At 41.7% G+C, this 19,859-nt stretch overlaps 1 protein-coding gene across 1 annotated transcript; it reads right to left on the bottom strand.

Annotated features, from left to right (window-relative positions):
- Positions 1-1,295: 1,295 nt before the first annotated feature.
- lig4 (ligase IV, DNA, ATP-dependent) lies at positions 1,296-6,851 on the bottom strand. Its single transcript, XM_083986487.1, has 3 exons — positions 6,814-6,851; positions 4,034-6,107; positions 1,296-2,146 (listed from the first exon to the last, which is right to left on the bottom strand). Exons 2-3 carry the CDS (start codon positions 6,097-6,099, stop codon positions 1,462-1,464), a joined length of 2,751 nt encoding a protein of 916 aa, XP_083842613.1. The 5' UTR covers positions 6,100-6,107; positions 6,814-6,851; the 3' UTR covers positions 1,296-1,461.
- Between the last annotated feature and the right edge of the window lie 13,008 nt (positions 6,852-19,859).

Raw genomic sequence — 19,859 nt, 5'->3', positions numbered from 1 at the left:
GCTCACTCTGCATCACCTGGAAATAGTCTAGAGTGGGCGACGGATTACAGGATGCTTAGTGAGGACATTATATTATCAGAAAAACAAACAATAAAGACAATTTGGGACATTTTTTTTTAACAACTGACATAACTTTCTATCTAAAATAAAATAAAAAGTAGAATGAATTAGTCTAACAATGATGTAAAAATCTCTCTATAACAACTCAATAAGAGCCGTTACTCACAATGCATGATCAGGAACAGGCATCTCATTGCTTCTACTTTGAAAATGTATTCATACGACATTTGGGCACAACAATGCCCAGGACACTTCAGGTAGCCACCTGCACCCCAGAGGCAATGGTAATGAAGGTTATAACATATCAGTGATTCCCATGGCACATTGCTGACATTTTTCCAAGACAGGAAAACAGGAGGGCCTTGAGCTGAACCGGTTTTAACGTACCCCTGTTGTGTCCAACAACGCAGTCTTGAGCAAAACGCTACAGAGCCGACTAGGCCGTCGCTTCACACAGACGCTTGTTTTAGCTTAATTACCAATTTAAAAAAAACCAAACCCATTCATCACACAGACACAATACATGTAGTTGTTTCTGGTATTTTTTACCATCACAAATTATTTATTAGAGTTGTATTAATATGTAGTTAAAGAGACATACAATAAGAATGGACCTTATTTATGGTGGATTATTCCCGAGCCGTTTCACACTTCCCATCTGCTCCCCAGGCTACCGATTTACATCAGTCCACAGTGGATTACTGGATAAGTTCAAATCTAAAAACAGAGTAGTTCAGATCATTCAAGTATTATAAGAAACAGTAGTTTCACATTCCCAGAATTTAAATAAAAGTTTAAATGGTGATGAAACCCTGAGAAAAACAAAAACGGATGACCCTCCATATTTAACCCTCCTGCTTTCCTCCTGGGTCGAGGAAGGAAGGAAGGGAAAAACGAAGGAAAGATATAAGGAGGGAGGGAACAGATTGGGTCAATTGGGTCAAAAAGGAAGGAAGAAGAAGTAAGGACAAAGGGAAGGAAGGAAAGAAGGAAAGAAGGAAGGATGGAGGAAGGGAACAGATTGGGTCAATTTGACCCAGAAGGACAACAGGAGGGTTAAATGCCATAATGCATTTCTAAAAAAAGCTTTCAGGGCTGAGAAAGCAATAATTTCCTTCTTGACTGTTAGTGGCCTATAAGTTAAAACCGATTGAAAGCAGCTTTATTTATTTACCTATTGAAAAGAAAAGATAAAACTTGTCAACCTTGGATGAAATTAAGTGATGTAACATCGCTGTATCCCACAGGACAGAGATGTTCTGAATGAAACCTCTTTATTTTGACATTTAGTATTCAGTCTATAGCTTATCTTTAAAAAAAATGACTAATCTTATGAAAGGTTAATTAAAACTCTGACTAAAAAAGAGGTTTTTGTGTGTATGTGTGTCACAAGAACCTCCATTAAACCAAGTAGCTGTTGTCGTCCATCAGATGCCCTGCTGCGATTGAATCTGTCACCCACGAGTCTTTTACAATCTTGAACTTCTTTCTAAAGCACCGCCGCAGAGTCTTCAGATCCAACAGTCTCGTTTCCTCGGCGACAACCACGTGAGAGACTCCCTCCTCCATCCTCTCCACCACGGTGCCTCCGTGGTAACGAAACTCCAGCGCCCGGATGTGTAAACAGCTGGCCGGTATGGCACTTTCAGGCTCGCCTATGTCGGCGTAGCGATCCATGTAGACTCTGAGGGGTCTGAACATGCTGGTGGGAAGGTCGTCCCAGCCGTAGCGCTCCTCCACCCGCGCCGCGTCCACAGCTTCCGCCGCCGCCGCCGCCTCCTCGCCGCCGCCGCCGATCCTGCTGAACACCTCTCGCAGCTGCTGCTCGTCCGTGTCCACGAAGTAGCTGTCGCCGTAGCTGTCGTACTCCTTGGCGAAGTGTTCCCTGGTGGACGGCGACATGTGGATCATGTGATGCGGTTGCCACGGCACCACCTCCTTCTGGTCCAGGCACTCCAGCAGCCAGGAGGCCCAGACCACGTCGTGCTGGTTGGACGTGACCAGGTTCTTCACGCGCATGTTCTCCACTCCCGCGATCACGCAGTAGGTGTCCCGTCCTGGGTTCTGCACCACGATTCCTCCGCACCTAACATGGAGATAAATATACATTTTTATTACGAACGTGACTAAAATAAAAAAATATGGCTGTTCGATTTTGCCCAAAAATAAAATCTCGATTTTCTTCTATAATTACGATTTTTTTGTTAAATGACAAACTATTTTGTGTGCTGTTTGTGTCTTTTTAAATGGACCTAATGGACCGTGAGAGCTGTAACTGTGTAGTGGAAAAGGGCCGTTGGTCTTTTTGGCAACGAAATCCTCACTGGTCTTAGCAAAATGCCGACATGCTTGTTTCCAGTGTGTGGGGAGGGGAGAGCAGTGGGAGAGCGTGATGGGAGGAAGGAGGCAGCAGTCATTACCATAATTCAGCGCAGCCCAGATTCATGAACGGGGGGCTTACCGTAATTACCCTAGTTAGAGTAAAAAATCGATTATTACGATTTCAAAAAATCGATTTTTACAATTCCAAATAATCGCGATTACGATTTTAAATCGATTAATCGAACAGCCCTAATAAGTATCATCAAATCAGTTCGAAAAAGGAGTAGGAAGAGAAAAAAAAATTCCCACCCCTTTCTAACTCATCATGGTTTATATATATGCAAGGCCTGAAGTTAACTTTTTTGGCCAGCAGCCACAGTGTTTTTTTACCAGCCAAAATTTTTGGTGCCTAAAATAAATGTTAACGACAAAGAAAATGCATGAGGATGGTTCTTGAACTTGTACAGAATATAAACCGTCTTTGATTTTATCCTTCAAGTAGTTCAACAAGACACTTTCAGGCTGTTTCCACACATGCCGGTGCAAAAATGGCACCAGAAAATTATTATTGGGGGGGCGATGAGGGGGCCGGATTGTTTATAGGAGGTGCTAGTGAATTTTGACAACAAACGTCAACAAATAATACTATATGGATTTACTATTCCCAGGCTAATACACTACATATTGTGAAATGAATGTTTATCACATAACACTATGTATACATACATACTATATAAATATCCATATCAATATACACACATACGTATATGCTACTGAATATCCATATCAATATACATATAATATACATTTAAATGTATAAAACATATACAGCTCTGGAAAAAAACAAGAGACCACTTTCACAAATGTTTCTTAAAAGCATCTCTACATGTATGACAGTCGTTCTTTTCTTTTCTTTTTTAAACACCAACACAAACACAACTCATTCTACTTAATGAGACACTGATGAGGTCATCACCTGAACCACATCTGGTTTTATAGGAAGATTATAAATAAAAACCACTGCTGGGATTAAACATTGACATTATCCCACAAAAACTCATTTATAAACTCTTCCTGAGGTAAAATATTCTTGCTGTGTTGTTTAGGAATAAATATGAACATGTTTTCTTTGCATTATTATTATTCAAGGTCTGAAAAGACTTGATATCTTTTGTTTAGACTAGTTTAGTCATTTATTTTTCAGCCAATAAAAGCTCTAAATGACAATATTTTTATTTCAATTTTGGGAGAAATGTTGTCGGTAGTTGATAGAATAAAACAAAAATAATTTAATTTAACTCAAACACATAGGCCTACCTATAAATAGTAAAACTAGAGAAACTGATCATTTTGGGAGTGGTCTCTTCATTTTTTCCAGAGCTGTATATGTATACATACTATATAAATATCCATATCAATATGTATAAAACATATATATATACACCACATAAATATCCGTATAAACGTATAATATAAATATAGTATACTACTTAAATGTCCACATATGTTTAGCAATTTCTTTTTATCTCTCATCTTCCATATATCTATTTAGCAACATTTTTTTATACCTATTTATGACATCAGTTATATAACATAAAACAGTGATGAAATGAATAAAAAGCTTATAATTCATTCACAGTTTTCCTCTTACCTGGCGACGCCCTTCTCCAGCTCGGCCTTGGGGTGATCCTCGGCGCCGTTCAAAATGCAGAACTCCACATCCTCGAACATGTCCGTCTCCTTGGTAACCCCCGAGAGGTCCTGCGGTTTGAAGTGGTCGATGACCCCGACCACCTTCTTGGGCTTGGCCACCGCCTTGCGCTTCTTCTTTTGCGGCTCGTCATCACCGCCGATGCGAAGGTGGCGCGAGGCGAGCTTCCCCGACGCCTTGCCCCGGAACCGATCCAGCTCCGCCAGCGTCATGCACTGGTGCCACTCCTTGTCGTCGCGGATCTTCTCGATCCTCGGGAACCGGAGGGTGCAGTTGGTCTTGTACACGTCGCTGCCGACGATCTCCGCGGCCCTGACCTGTATGATGACGGAGTTGCAGGGTTCGATGTAGACTTCGGGCTTCTCCGTCCCGCACAGGATGGCCGCCGGCGGGTCGTTCTTGCGGTAGACCTTCCAGTGCTTGGCGAGCTTTAACCCCAGGTCGTACAGCTCCTTCATGGTGTAGCCGGAGCCGATGCGGCAGAAGCTGTGGAAAACTGAAGGTTTCTCGCCCGGCTTTGGGGCTTCTGCGATAGCACACAGGAAGTGGGACATCATGCCGCCGCGTCGCCCTTTCCCCCAGTAGCCGCCGACGATCAGCAGATCGAGCTCGTCCATCAAACCGTCGACGTACTCCGGCTTGATTTTCAGCCATCCCTCTCCGCGTTTGTCGGGTTTGTAGATGGACGAAGGATCCTTCACCATGATCCCTTCCTCTCTGCTGTCGATGGCTTCGTTGAGGGCGTTCACCACCTCCTGCATGGTCCTGGCCTCGGCCTGTGGAACCAGGTGAATCCTTCCCTTCACCGGGGTGAAAACCGTCTGAATGGTCTCGGAGCGTTTCTTCAGCGTTTCTTTGCCGAGTTTCTGGTCGTTCACCAGCAGCACGTCGAACACGCAGAAGCACGTCTGTAGCTCGGAGTCGTCCATCAGCTTCTTGATGTCGAACTTGCTCCCTTTCTGCATGAAGTTCTCCGTGGTCGGGTTGTACGCCATCATCTCGCCGTCGAGGATGCAGTTAACAATGTGGCTTTTGAAAACGTTGTGGATGTACGGAGTCAGCGAGCCCTCCAGCGGAGATCCTCCAAACTGCTGCGTGTATTCAAAAGCGTTTCGGGTGAAGTATTTATACACATCTCCGTCTTTATGCAGCTGGATACGCTCCCCGTCCAGTTTGGTCTGGATGAAAAAGGGGCTGTTGCCCATTTGTTTCTCCACACTGCGGATGTTAGCCACAGCGGCTAACATGGGCTTAAAGGCGGAGAAGAGTCCAATGGAGACATCGCTTAGAGACACAGAGGGGTTGTGAAGCTGCTGGCACACTTTGTTCAAGTCTGTGTTGACATTGTAGAGCTCAGCAGCGTCTGGGTGGAAGACTTGGAGAACCGTTTCTTTGCTGACGCCGAGCTTCATGTCCTTCAGGATCATTCTGATCAGCCATTTCTGCTCAAGGGCCGAGCTCTGGGTGATGAGGTGCAGGAGACTCTTTTTCACAAGTTCCTTCTGCTTGCTAGCGTTGTTGATAGCCACCGAGTCCAGAAAGTCATTGACCTCTTTAATGCTGAGGTTTCCTTGGCTGGTGCAGCGTTTCTTCAGCACGAAGTAAGCCATGCCTGCAAAGTCTCCAGCTTCTCCTTGGGATGTGGTTGGAGCTCGGTAGTTCAACAGTTTATTGGCCTCTGGGCCGTTCTTTGGGAGGCCTAATACATCGATGTAGAGTTTAGCCAACATGCTCTCTTTGATGCCGTATGCCATCCGCTCTCGTTCAAAAGGGGGAACTATGAGGCGCATAGCTGCATAGAAGGAGTCTGTTGTTTTGGGTTTGTCTTTGTGCAGAGCAGTATGAAACTTCCTCCAGGACGCAATGAAATCCGCAAGGATCTTAGATTTATCTGGACGGAGTTTGCACTTTTGGATTTTCTCCAAAGTGGTGCACAGGTGAAGGAAAGGAACCTGTGCCGCAACAGACGGCTGTCCAGCAGTATCGCCTTTAGAAGTTCCCTCCATGTTGAAATCTGTGGTACACATCAAAGATAAGAAAAATCATCCCAAAAGAAATGAATGCAGATTTTACAGTTTGACCAAAGTTCATATCCTTCAAAATACATGAATCGATGTTACAAAGCATAATTACTTGTTTAATGAGAAAAACACTCTTATTGTTATTCCTCATCCACCCAAGTGAACATGTTGTGACATGTCTGTCTGTTTCAGTCAGTAGACTTTAGATTTACACAATCACTGAGCAGGGCTGTCTAAACATGCTGATAACAGTTAACTAAGCATATACTTCTAAACACTTACATTAAGTATAAACTCGCCCATGTCTAATCACAACTTTAAATGGATAAATAGTAAATAAACACTAAAACTATCGTATGTGACAGGAAAAACCGACGAATACAATACAACACCAGCTAATTTTCAAAATAAAAGTAGGCTATCTGTTATCATATGTGTTATCTCCGGGTATATCAGTACAGATACAATACGTTTTGTTTTTTGTTTTTCAACAGGCAACGCAACATTTACGGTTAAATTATGCATTTAAAATAGCGTTTAAATGTAATAAAACGTGAAGGAGTAAAGAGTTCAAAGATCGCGGTGCTTTCATTTTGAAAACAGACTCCGCTAAACTAATTAAGGTGTCATTCTACTGCTTCATTTGATAAACGAAATGTGACAACTTTAAATAATAAATATAAAAGATTTCGCTGTTACCTTCACCTTTATATCCTCCAACTCCTCCAAGCTGTGAGCGACATTACCGAACACTTCCTTGTTTTCAAAGCCGCCGGGTCCGTGAGGGAAAACGCTCCGCCGGAAACAAGAGCGGAACCTTTGTTTTCCACACGAGGGAACTTTTACGTATCAACTAAATTAGAGTTTTAAAGACGTCACATTTTGTATATTTAATCTGGCATGAATTATTTTCACTACAGTTTAAATGAACATTGTGATTTCTTGTCCATATAGGTAGTTTTATACCTATGTCCTTTTTTTTAAAATTCTTTTTTGTGTGTGTCTTTTTCACTAGTATCTACATAATCTAATGCTGAAATTCTACCATAGTGAACTTTTTATGATTTAATATAACATTATAACAAAATCTTTCCAGCATACATGTTGCTCTTGTATTCGCCAGCAGGTGGCGACAGTGAGACGCTGCAGCAGTGAAGTTGTTTACATCACTGGATCTGTAGTATGAGTTTGAAATGCACACTGGTTGACCAAAGGAAGGTGTTTCTCCTAACAACAATGATCTTTGTAGGACATATCTGGGTCAAACAGGGAGTATTGATGTCTCATAACATTATATAATAACATTGCCATGACAATAGTATTAATGATTGTATATAGTATCCACACATGATGGAATCACATAATATCTTTTCTCTCCATATTTTCACAAACATTTCCTCCAGCTGCCCCAGTTCCCTTCACATGATGCACAGGTGCCACAGAAGTAAACTTCAGCTGTGGGTTGTGTGATGCTTTGCAGCAGAAGAGATCTGCAAGCCGCTGCAATGTGAATACATCATGAATTTGTACAAACAACAGTGACCTGAATATATAAGTTGTGTTGACATGTAATGGATTCAGTTATTTAAGGCTGTGCAGGCTTGTTTGTTGCCTAGACTGCCATGACTTTTAACTTTGTTGTGCTTTGTTGCCATTACAAACTTGTTTTGACAGACATCATTACTTGCCGTCTGGGGTAATTCCAAGTACATGCTATCGCTTGTGTAATCAAGGGGTAAATCATTCCAATGATGTCTTGTTACCGATCATAAGTATCTGAGGCTTGTTCCGACTTAGATACCACAAGACACAGGTCACATTCCTAACGGAGGCAGGGCCAGTTACACAAACACAAAAACAATACCTGATAATGATTGTTTCTCAAAAATGCGATGTTGACTGAGGAAGATCTGTCTGCAATCATGTTTACTGGAATAGTTAATTGCTTTTTTGTGTGTACTGCAACATTTAATTTGGTTGTGAGCTTCTGTTTTTGATCCATCAAGTGTAATTTATCTGCAAATTACCATTAGCCTACCTGTTTCTCTGCAAATGGACACCACACAAAATAGGAAATACCAAGAACACAGGCCTATATGTAAAACTATAGGTTATAAAAATATGTACATTTCAAAATAAGAGCATTAAAAAAGAGTGAAAATGACCCACAAATAAGCATCTCTAAGTTTAACCAATATATTACATATAATCACACTCATTCATACAGCCACTCAATTATTGAGCACAATGTGAGCTAGTAGTAGGATGAGTGGAGCAAAGCAGCAGCCACATAATTATTTGACAAACATGAATGAAATTATTGATTGCAGAAATTTTTAATCTAATATAGGTGTAATGAAAAACACTTTTCCCCACACAGAATCCATATCAGTAAAAACAAAAAGTATAGACTCAACTCTTATGCCATTATGTCACTGGAAGGTGGCAGGCTTTGGGTTCAATCTGAAAAATAAAACACACTGGCTGCTTTTTTTTTTTTTTTTTGCCTCATCAGCAGCCCAAATTTGGTGCTGACTGTTACTTCCTGCTGCCAAAAGGGGGCACCACGTGTCTGTGCAGAGGGAGGGAGCTTGGACAGCAGTCACACGGCCAGCCAGGGTTGTTTACGTCTCTGCTGCTGCTGCTGCTGCTGCTGCAGTGGAGGATCCTGGGATATGTGTGGGGACGGGAGGAGGAGGAGGAGGAGGAGGAGGAGGTCCACTTGGAGCTACTATGTGCTCCAGCAGTGAACCCACTGTGTTTTTCACTTCACACTCACAATGCAAGCGAAAGAGCTGCCTGTTTTACACTGTATGTGTCTGCACTGCACGCTGTCCACGCTGCAGCAGCAGAGACTGTAGTGTACTGCTGTCATGCTGCAAGGCAGAGAGGGTTACATAAGCCCTGCTGGATGTGCTGCTGCACTGCAACGAGCCGCGACCTACAAGACAGTAAACAACTGACGTCACTGCTTCCGTGGCATGCATCAGCTCGCACTGGGACTGAAGGGAGGAGGAGGGAAGGGGGAGTAGTTTGTAGTGTACTCTGGTGTAGGACTGAGTGAGATTTTGGCATGGAGGCACGGAGGGAAGGAGAGAATTGGGCCGCGTAATGGAGCTAAAATCCCTCTCGACATGGCCGATGATTAAGCAGAACATCAGCCTCTCCTCATTCAGAGAGTGATGATGACTGGCTGCACAGACTCATAGTCATAAACACTTCCTGCTGCCTGCTGGTTGCTGACACACTCACTGAGAGATGTGTTTTGCCAAAAAAGAAAAAAGAAAAAAAAAGCGCAGGGATTATTTACACAACCGACCGGTGTGTACGGGGGGAATCCAGGAAAGAAAAGAAAAGTCAATATTGACTTTTCTTTTTACGCTTGTTTTACGTATCAGTTAAGAAGGGCTCTTCAACCTGTGCGCAAACAGCTGAGAAAGTAACCCTGATGACGTCAAAGTGATGTCATCAAGGTGGGGGTACACCTTTGACAGGTCAACCTCACAGCTCCGCTCCTGACATGGCCTATATTATATTATTTACATACATTATTATGATAGTTTGCATAGCTTTGTTACACACAGTATTATAATATTACATACCATAGATATTGTGTAGGCTAATAGATGTAATGCAATTAATAGTATGCTACTGTACTTACAACACTGCCAATTTGTTGTATATACTTTTGTACATTACATTTTATTTTATTTTATTTGCTATTGCTATTTTATTATGTATAGTTTATTCTTTATATTCTTATACTATATGTTGTTATCATCACTGTGTGTCTGTGTAATGCTGCTGCTGCACTGTAATTTCCCAGCTTGGGATCAATAAAGTCTATCTATCTATCTATCTATCTATCTATCTATCTATCTATCTATCTATCTATCTATCTATCTATCTATCTATCTATCTATCTATCTATCTATCTATCTATCTATCATATTTAGGTCTATTCTGCTTTGGAAAGGCAAAGACTGTCTCCATCCATGTTGCTGCAACCTCTGAATTTCCCTTCCAGATCGATAAAGCCTCGGCTAATCCTTTTTTACTATATATATCAAAGTGTACTATATAATAAGAAGAGCAACATGTATCCTTGGTGTGAGGCAGAGCAACGCGCCAGCTGCTGACAACAACCACCTAAAGGCTGGGGCTGACACACATTACTGACAAGCACAGTGTTCATGTGTTTTCAGGAACAGTTTGTACGCACATGCCTGATGTGTGTTCCCTCGCTGTTATTTTATAAACAGTACAGAGAGACTTGTCAAAGCTGCTTTTGATGCACGCGTCGCCTCAAGGCATGATTGAACTTCTCACAACATAATCTTACAGCAAATGTGAAGAGATGAGGACAGGGAGATCCTGTTCTCCTAAATCACAGAACACATAATATTGTGCTGGGGTTTATTCTTTTGTTTTTGTTTTTTTTTCAGTTTGCTGTGAACACCAGACAGTACCCAGTGACCTTCGACTAAAATTAGCTTCACACATCACTGCTATTTTCTTTCTTTTTTACCTGTTTCATAGCTGTCCATCTCTGTGTCTGTCTCCTGCCTTCACTCACTCTCTGTCATAACATGCTGTGTCATAACAGCTCTCTCTCCGTCTCTCCCCTCTCTCTCTATCTCCCTCTCTGTGGTTATGAAATGAATTTCCGATAAAATCCTTGAGCGTTCTCTGTTTTCATCAGACCGACTGGACAGCCGGCTGACCTGTGCTGCTGCGTCCTGGCTGGGTTACATCATGCGGCGTAACGGCAACGGGGTCGAGAGGCTGTCATGGCAGCCCTTCGGTGACCCCCGACTCAGCCTTGGTTTAGCTTTGGGTGTGAGATAACAGCCTCTGAAAGCAATAAAGTGAAGCAGAGGGACTCAAAGAGAAGGTCAGGGTCAGATTATGAGCATCTCGTAAAAAATAAAAATAAAAATCAGCGCTCTTGAGTCTCCAGATTTTAGAATTTAAAAGCCTTTTATTTACTTATTTGCTCATGGGACAATTGATAATAGACAGAAATTAAATTGTTTTCCTTCCTGAGCATCCTGTGTCTGTCTGTCACTCCAACATAGAAAGCCTCAGGTTTCACTGGGGCTTATTAGACCATGGAAGAAAACCTCAGATGTTATTGAATCCATTATCGGCACAGCAGATTTATATGTGAAAGAAATGTATGGCCACCCTTCCAGCAGTCGGTGTTAAAGCAGAAGTAAGTGATATATTTGTGTTAAAATAAGTCTTAAATAGTTATATCTTCCGACAGCAATCACTTACATAGAGTGTTTGGACCGAAACACGGGTCTGTCAGTCACTCTGCTCTGCTCTGAGCCGAGGAGAAAACATTTATCGTATCCTACAGTTTTTATCCAATGAGGAGAGAGAACGGCATGCAGGGCTGTGTGTGCAGCCCATGGATGTATTATATTAACGGTGCAGCCAAGGGACGCCGTGAATGCGGTGACGTAGGGACGAGGACTGTTATGGTGCGTTCAAGGAAACTCGTAACTCGTGTTTTTCCAACCTGTGAAGTCGTACCAGTTCGATCTGGTACGAGTTCACGGGTCAGAAGTTACGAGTGGCCGTTATAGTGACTTTCACAGGTAAAACAGGTCGGAAAAACACGAGTGGGTTGCCTGGAACGCTACAAAGTCGTAAGTTGTGACTTGAAGCTGTAATTTACGGTTTCAAAAGCCTGCCTGGAACGCAGCATTAGCCAAAACGACCGGATCGCTTACTTCTGCTTTAAGTTAAGTAGTTTGTGTATGGGCAGAGTGAGATCTCTAGCTGCTTTCTTTCATTATCAGTACCTGCCTATCCTTGGCTTAATATAAGATGTAATAAATGTAAACTAAATATAGCTTCATATTATCAAGAAAAAACAGTTTGGCAAACCTTCACTATTAAGGTCCTTGTTGTTGATCCTCTTGGTTGGTTGGCTGGATAAGGAGACACTTTATTTACCTTCATGAGAAAGTTCAAATTGACCTATAGGTTAAAAAAACAAAACAATTAACAATGAAATAAGACATATAGTGACCCAGATTCATACTATATCCGGTCACATAGACTTTGAGAGTATTTTCAGAGCAGCTGCCTCATGTTACTGAACATGGGTTCATATGTAAGTAATATGTAAGTGTCCTAAGTCGACTCCATGAACCATGCACTTGCAGCGTTGGCATGGACACTGTGTACTGTGGTAATAAGGCTTCCCTTCCAGTAAGCTCGTGTTATTGATCCTACCGCTGCAGCAGCTATTATCTGCCGCGGTCTCATTTTCAGACTGTTTTTCTTCAAACGCCGTGACTGATAATAACTTGGTGATAACTGCTCCCATCTCGAACTTTGACCTCAGCAGCACAACACCTACGCTTATACTGTCAACAGGTGGCATCATCACACGCCGAGGAACGCTATCAGTGGTGGACAGTAACGGAGTAAATTGATTTGTACTTTACTTGAGTATCAGATTTCTTTGGTACTTATTACTCTTACTTTTATACATTTCCAAGACAAATATTTTTACTTTTACTCGAGTTAATTTCTAGGAAGGCTGAAAAGTACTCGTTCCTTTCAGGGCTGCTCTTATTGAACACAAGCTGTGTTTGTCAAAGAAGGAAACCCTAACCCCTAAAAGCAGCACATCAGTGCAGCTGCTTTCAAAGAGTTCATTCTCAGAAACAAGAGTTAAAAGCTCCTTAAATTCATTTAGAAAAAATTATAGTAATTCATTGATGTGAAAAAGAAGAAATTTACTCTCTTACTTTTACTTAAAGTGAATTTAAAAGCATGTACTTTGGGATACTTAAGTACCTTTAAAAGCAAGTACTTTTTTACTCTTACTAGAGTAACATGTCGACTGAGCTACTTTTACTTGTAACGGAGTAAATTTTGACCAGTAGTATTTGTACTCTTACTCAAGTACTGGGGTCGAGTACTCTGTCCATCTCTGAATGCTATACAGTACTGTATATCAGCAGTGACGGAGAACACAACAAGACTGCACCCATCATCTTATGCAACGTTATGCTATCACCAACCCTGCATTAAGATATGGAGGAAAAACAACTCCTTATATAACAGTCAAATTAATGACATCGCAATGTTCTGAGGGAGTGGGACATCTTGTTGGACATCGGGGCCAAACTGCGATTCAAACCAGGGAACAATGCCAAGACAGTAAGCTGTGAAGTGTCATCTTAAACGCTGTTAAACGAGTCTTGTACATCCTACCTGATGATCCTGACAACCAGTCAAACAACTGCACTGCTGTGTAAAAAGAACAGCATTTAGTTGACATTAACAATGCTTTGCAAATGAAATGACAGGGCAGTTTATTTTTATTGCACAGTGACTATTTGTGAATCACTAATGGACTCTTGTTTACTGCTGTGTGTGTTACCGTCACATGTTTTTGTTTTCTGCAGGCCAGCCAGGGACTCTGATCCTGCGTGTGTGGTGCCAAACTGAGACAATCAGCACTCACGATAATCCAATGAGCAACTGAGGCGACTACGGTCTGGTCATTTGTAAACAAACACAGCTCACAGCCTCTCCCTCTCCAGTCTGACCGCCTGAAGCAGCAGCAGCAGCAGCAGCAGCAGCAGCAGCAGCAGCAGCAGCAGCACTGCGTCCACACTCATCTGCTGTGCAAGTCCAACACTTTATGATCACAGCCTGCACCAATCGATAAAGACAAGTCAAAACTACACAAACCCAAACGAGAGTGGCAGATGAAAAAGACTCTGTTAAAGGGATAGTTCACCCAAAATTCAAATTTCACTCATTATCTACTCACCCTCATGTGGACTAAGGGCTGGGAGAAGTTTCAGAGTCCTCCGTGCCTTCTCTGAGTTACAGCGGGGCTCCGTGCAGCACTGCATGTCCATATGACGGTTGCGAACGGGGCTCACTTTTCTTCATCCAAAAAGACACACCAAAAAACATCCAAATACCTCCATAGTGCTCGTCTGTAATGTCCCTCTTGTATTGAAGCCCCAACATGAGAAATTGTTCCAAAAAAAATTAAATAAGTCTATATTTTAAGCTTGTTTGTAGCGGAAGCTCCCAGTGTCTCAGTCTCAAATCTTGCACAATTTGCACAGACACAGGCAGAGCAGTGAACTGAGACACTGGGAGCTTCCGCTACAAACAAGCTTAAAATATAGACTTATTTAATTTTTTTCGGAACAATTCCTCATGTCGGGGCTTCAATACAAGAGGGACATTACAGACGAGCACTATGGAGGTATTTGGATGTTTTTTGGTGTGTCTTTTTGGACGAAGAAAAGTGAGCACCATTCACAACCATTATATGGACAAATACTGCTGTGCGGACCCCCCCGTAACTCAGAGAAGGCACGGAGGACTCCCAGTCCTTAGCCGACATAAGGGTGAGTAGATAATGAGTGAAATTTGAATTTTGGGTGAACTATCCCTTTAAAGGTAACAAACCTACTCCTAAAACTATAGGGATTATAGCAATGGGCATATCTGCCAAAATGTTGAACTATCCCTTTAACAGGTTAACGACTGACTTTTTGAAGTAACACCTTCTTGCTTTAATGGACATGCATTGATTTAACCAATGATGTGTTGCAATATAACCATAAATCCTAATCCAGCTCAGTGTTGGCATCTTGTTCTCAGAGCTGTAAACACAAAACGACTTCTGTAGTAAACTTTAGAGAGATAAGATAAGAGGATAGTAGCTACAGTTGGTGAGGATGAATGAATACAGTATTAAACAACAACAACACAAAAAGCAGGATCAGAGTATCAGGACTACAACCGCAGGCTCTCGTCCTCGTGGGGCAGAGACAACTAGTGTCAAATCCATGTTTGGTTGGAAAAGAAGTTTGCTAGTTGACAGCAAAGCAACTTCCTAGCTGCTCTGCTCATAACATATCACAGAGGTGTGTCTCATTAGTTGTGTGAGCACGGGGCGTGAACTGAAAGGTCACACTTTGTGTACAGTACACTTGCAATTAATTGTATGATAATAATCTAGTGTTTATTTTGTTCGCCGCACCTATCAAAACTACCGGAAGGAACTAAGGTCTAATTTGCACCTGCTTGTTGATGTCAGGGGATCTTCTCCTCTTGTCCTGATTCAACCCCGTTTGGGTAGAGCACACAGTTAATGCGGGTTTCTCTTTGCTGGATTTTATTTGGTTGTAAGGTTTTGGGGACAGCGTCTTTGCGTGCTACCACTCTCTACTAAGCCCCTCCGAATGTGTGTCTCCCTCCGACTCCTGTCCTGTTCTGTAAGCTTTAGCCCCATGGCTGGCATGTTTGACGGATGATTTACTTGGCTGCTGCGCACGCAAACATGCCCCTGGTGTGACCTCGGTTTGCTGAGTGTTGTTGTGCTGCTGACTAAGATTCCTATAGGCACAAAAACCCATTCCTGCTAATAGGATTGGGCCTTGTTTCAAACTGCTGCAGACAGCTGCTGGTGAAAAGTTCATCTAGGGCATTTAAGGGGGTAGTTTCACCACCCCTGTCCCTACAGTAAGTGGTGCAAAGAATTAAACTCATACCGGCTTACAGAAAGTAGGTAACTCAAGTTTTTGCTTAACTAACTAAACAGAACGACCTTGTATATCAGATCTGACAGGAAAATAGGAATAGGAATAGGAATATATATATATATATATATATATATATATATATATATATATATATATATATATATATATATATATATAATATATATAAAAAAAACAGAAAATATAAGTGTGTGTGTGGATGTGTGTAGTACATGTGTCCATTAGTAACTCATGAGCAATAATAACAATAATAGTGAGAACAATAATCAGTATTAAAATACCAACATAGACAATACATTACAAAACAGCAGTTAAATGATCTTTTAAACATTTTTTAAAACATTTCACAGAAGAACAATTTTTTGCTAATGGGAGAAACTGTTCCATAACTTAGTACTTCTATATCTAATTGAGAATTGACTTCTGGTAGTGAGGAGTTTAGGGAGATGAAGATTTGCAGATTGGCGTGTTGAGTAAGAATGAACCTTTGAATAAGTCTTGAATTGTTCATTGGAGAGTATCTTATAAAGAAAAACACATATTTGAAAAATATTAATGTCATTAGTTAAATAAAGGAGCAGATGAAATGTTGAACAGGAGCTCTGGTTTTATGTCTTTTATTGTGTTTATCACCGGTTCTGTAACAGCACACAACATGTTCTTTCTGTATGCACATGTCTATTTTTGTTCAATACACTGATATGTTTCAGGGTAAACATAAAAAGCCACATCCCATTGATTGTGGATGCGGTGGGTGACGGACTGTCTAAAGGGAGGAGGCCGGCCGCAGACGAGGGGGGGGCGCACGGGGGCAGGATGAGCTCCACGAATAGAAACCTCTGGAAAGAAATATTGACCTCGTCTGCACGTCAGTAACTCACAAACATACAACGGAATCACGTCAGAGGGCAGTTTTTAGCAAACATGAGAGGAAAATTTCCATATAATGGCCAAACACTCACAGTGGTTTAACAATGTCTGAGGTGTGTGTGTCTCTTTGCTTCAGTATGCGTAAGCTGAGTGGGTCTTTATCTTTGTTGTGTGACCATAAAAGCCTGGTTATTGGTCATAAAAGTGCACGCGTAAGGACACAGTGAGCCCAGAGCTCGGCACACGCGTTCTGCACCGTGCATGTGTGTATGTCATAAAGCTTAACGGTGTGTGTACACAGGGTTACGTCTCTTTATTTGAGCACAGTTTGGATATAGTGTAGTGTGTGTGTGTGCGACACCAGAAAGGCCGTGTCATTAAGCTGTTTGTCTGCGTCTGTGGACATTTGTGCGTTTGCTTGCTGTGTTGCCCTGTGGCCCAGGTAACCGAGGGACACGTACCTTCTGATAGATTAAGCCTTACATAACTCCACATTCCACTCAGCAGGTAAACAAGCACCGGGACTAAGGTCAAAAACAGCGAGACTATACAGAGCCAGACCCGCACTGACCCACATGCTTACAAACTCAAGCTGTCATTAGAACATGAACGGCTTAGAAACTCAGCAATCAACGACAACTGTAAACACCCATTTGTGTAGTCAGTTAATCACCACTGTAGCACACTAACTAACAGTCTCCACTGGGGGTCTACTGTACTGTAGGTATATGCTGGGAAATTCGAAGAAAGAAATATGCTGCAAACATGAGGCCCAATATAGTTTCAATATGCAAAGTTAGAGCTGCCACTGCACAGTTAATGTAAAGCAGCTGCAGTTGCATCTCTAAAAGTCAACAAATCTGCAGTGTTAGTCAATTAAGAGGCACAGTCAAGACAATACAGATAAGTGAGACCCATAACTAACTTATCATTTTAGGAGCGCAAGCAGGAAATTTAGGGGTGCACGCTGTAAATTGACTTGCAAAGCAGATATTCACATTTCTCTCATTATTCATATTGTATCATTTATTCTGACACCTGTATTGACAGATTCCAGATTCTTGGAGTCGCCTCTTCCACGTTTCACCACTGTTAAAAGAAAAATAGCAAATTTACTGGTTGCACATGCACAAGTAGATGAAAAACTTACTTGCACTGTCTCAAATTTTAAGATTTTAAGTAAATCTGTACGTGTTATTCAATGCATTAGGCCAATTTACTACACTGAATTGAGGAAACTTGCTCATATTCACCAAGGTTACTATTAAAATGGTCTGTCAATTGCAATAATAATCATGCAAATACTAAGATGCTTAAACGACATCTCGTTACAATTGATAACTTATTATGACAATGACAATAAACTATTGACCCCCTGTTGAAGATCTCTGTATTAAGTGTTCAGAGGTAGGCTGTGCTCTTGTCCCGCAGGCAAGTAAAAGGTTAAGCACCAGAAGTTCATATTATAATAGCTGGATTTGGAGATTTTGCCTCATTTGGCAATGCGGTGAGAACCAAAACATTTAGAGAAAAGTTCATAAAAATCTGGGGTTTAAAGAGGAATTTGAAAGGCACACATAAAATCCCACACTCTTGACAGGAGTGAACATGAAATGAATCCTGATTTTATGCATTTAAAGTTTAAACATTGACGCCAATGGCAAGATAACATAAGCTTTTATTGTATCCTGAGGGGTAAACCGGGTTCAGACCCACTTAGCTGCTGCTAAAACAAACAGACAGACAGGTTACACTTCAAGAAAACAAGCTGATTCGCCCACATCCCATGCTTCGGTGTTAATGCTTTAATGCTTTAATGCATACTGATGCAAATCACATTTTGTAGGTGTTTAAATAAAGGTCGGACACAGAGGCAGCTGTAGTGAGAGGCTGCCTCACTAATATATTTACAGAGATGAGATTAGAGGAATGTAGAGGGGTTTGGACTCAGGCCAAAACTAGCAGGATAGCACAGCAAAGCAGGCAGTGCATATCTCAAGCAAATGAATTTCAGTTTCATTCTTCTTTTTCTTTCTTTTTTTTGATCATTTTTGAGCAAAGTCAAATACTGTGAGTGCTAGGAGCTCACTGTTGAAGCTGAGTGGTTTAGTTTCTGGTGGCCTGAGCAGGTCATTCTGCTCCTGCAGGCTTCACTTTTCATCAAATGCATCAGGGGAGAGAGAGACAGCCACCAACTACTGCTAAAGCTGGGAGCTATAACAAAAGTTGAAAGTGCTTAACTAGTAAGTACAGTATTCAGTTTCTCTCTCTACTGCTGTGTTAACATGAAAAACAAAACATGGTTGATGCATGACTGAATATGGCCACTGTTATCCCTAAAGCAGTTATAGGTAATCAGTGAAAATAGGCTCATGCACGGGTTTCTGAAACCAAATTAAAATTGTGCATTGAGTTAAAAAATGTAACTGTGATGTGTAGCTTTTAGGTCACCAGCAGCAGTATCATCCCAAATCCAGTGAGTCAGATTGGTTGTGTGCTGAGGGCCGCCCTCAATGTTGAACTGCCATGCTCCGCATTATAGGCTTAAGCTAATGCTTCATTAGCATCAGTGTCTCACTGACTCCACTCTGAAACAGCATCCGTCTCCACTACAGACCTGTTAGCATCACCAACGACAACGATGCAGGGCTGGAGGCTGAAGCATCAATAGTAAAGGAATAAAAATACATAAGTTTAAATATATTTTGTTCATGTTATTACTCATCCAACCCACACACCTAAAAAGTACTAATGTGTGCTGTCATTCATCTACATTTTTTCCCACATTGCTGGAGTAACTTAAGGGCGTGTTCACATCAAGCATGTTTGGTGTGGTCTGTTTAAATTCCTCAGTTTCCCCCATGTGAGAGCAGAGCCTGAACATGTGTCTCCAAACTGAGTCATGCAATAAAACTGCAGTATGTTAGAAGAGAGGTTGTATGCAACTTTTATTTACAAGGCCCGGTGTGACAACAAGAGAGAACAGACTGGTCGCACACAGTCGTGAAAATGCTCTTTATCTTTTTACAGCTCTGTGTTGGTCTTTAATTTTGTTTACTCTCAGGCGGTAAAGGTCAGATGAACATACAGATGGAAGCACGGATAAGCCGGCGTGTATGTGCATGACTGTATGTGTGCATCAAAGTCACCATTAGTCCTCCTAATCTCCCTTTGCGTGTTTTGGTTTTTGATTGTGACAGAAAACGCTGTGCTTAAAACTCTGATATCATGCAGAGGCAGTGTTTCACGACACGTGTGGATTACATGTGTGTCTGTGTGTGTGATGGGTTTTTGCATGATTCTGCTGGTTTTCCATGA

Source organism: Trachurus trachurus (genome assembly GCF_905171665.1).
Source record: "Trachurus trachurus genome assembly, chromosome: 2".
In the NCBI taxonomy this organism is placed as follows: domain Eukaryota; kingdom Metazoa; phylum Chordata; class Actinopteri; order Carangiformes; family Carangidae; genus Trachurus; species Trachurus trachurus.
Note: the sequence above shows the minus strand (reverse complement) of the source record. Positions and strands in the feature narration are given on the sequence as shown.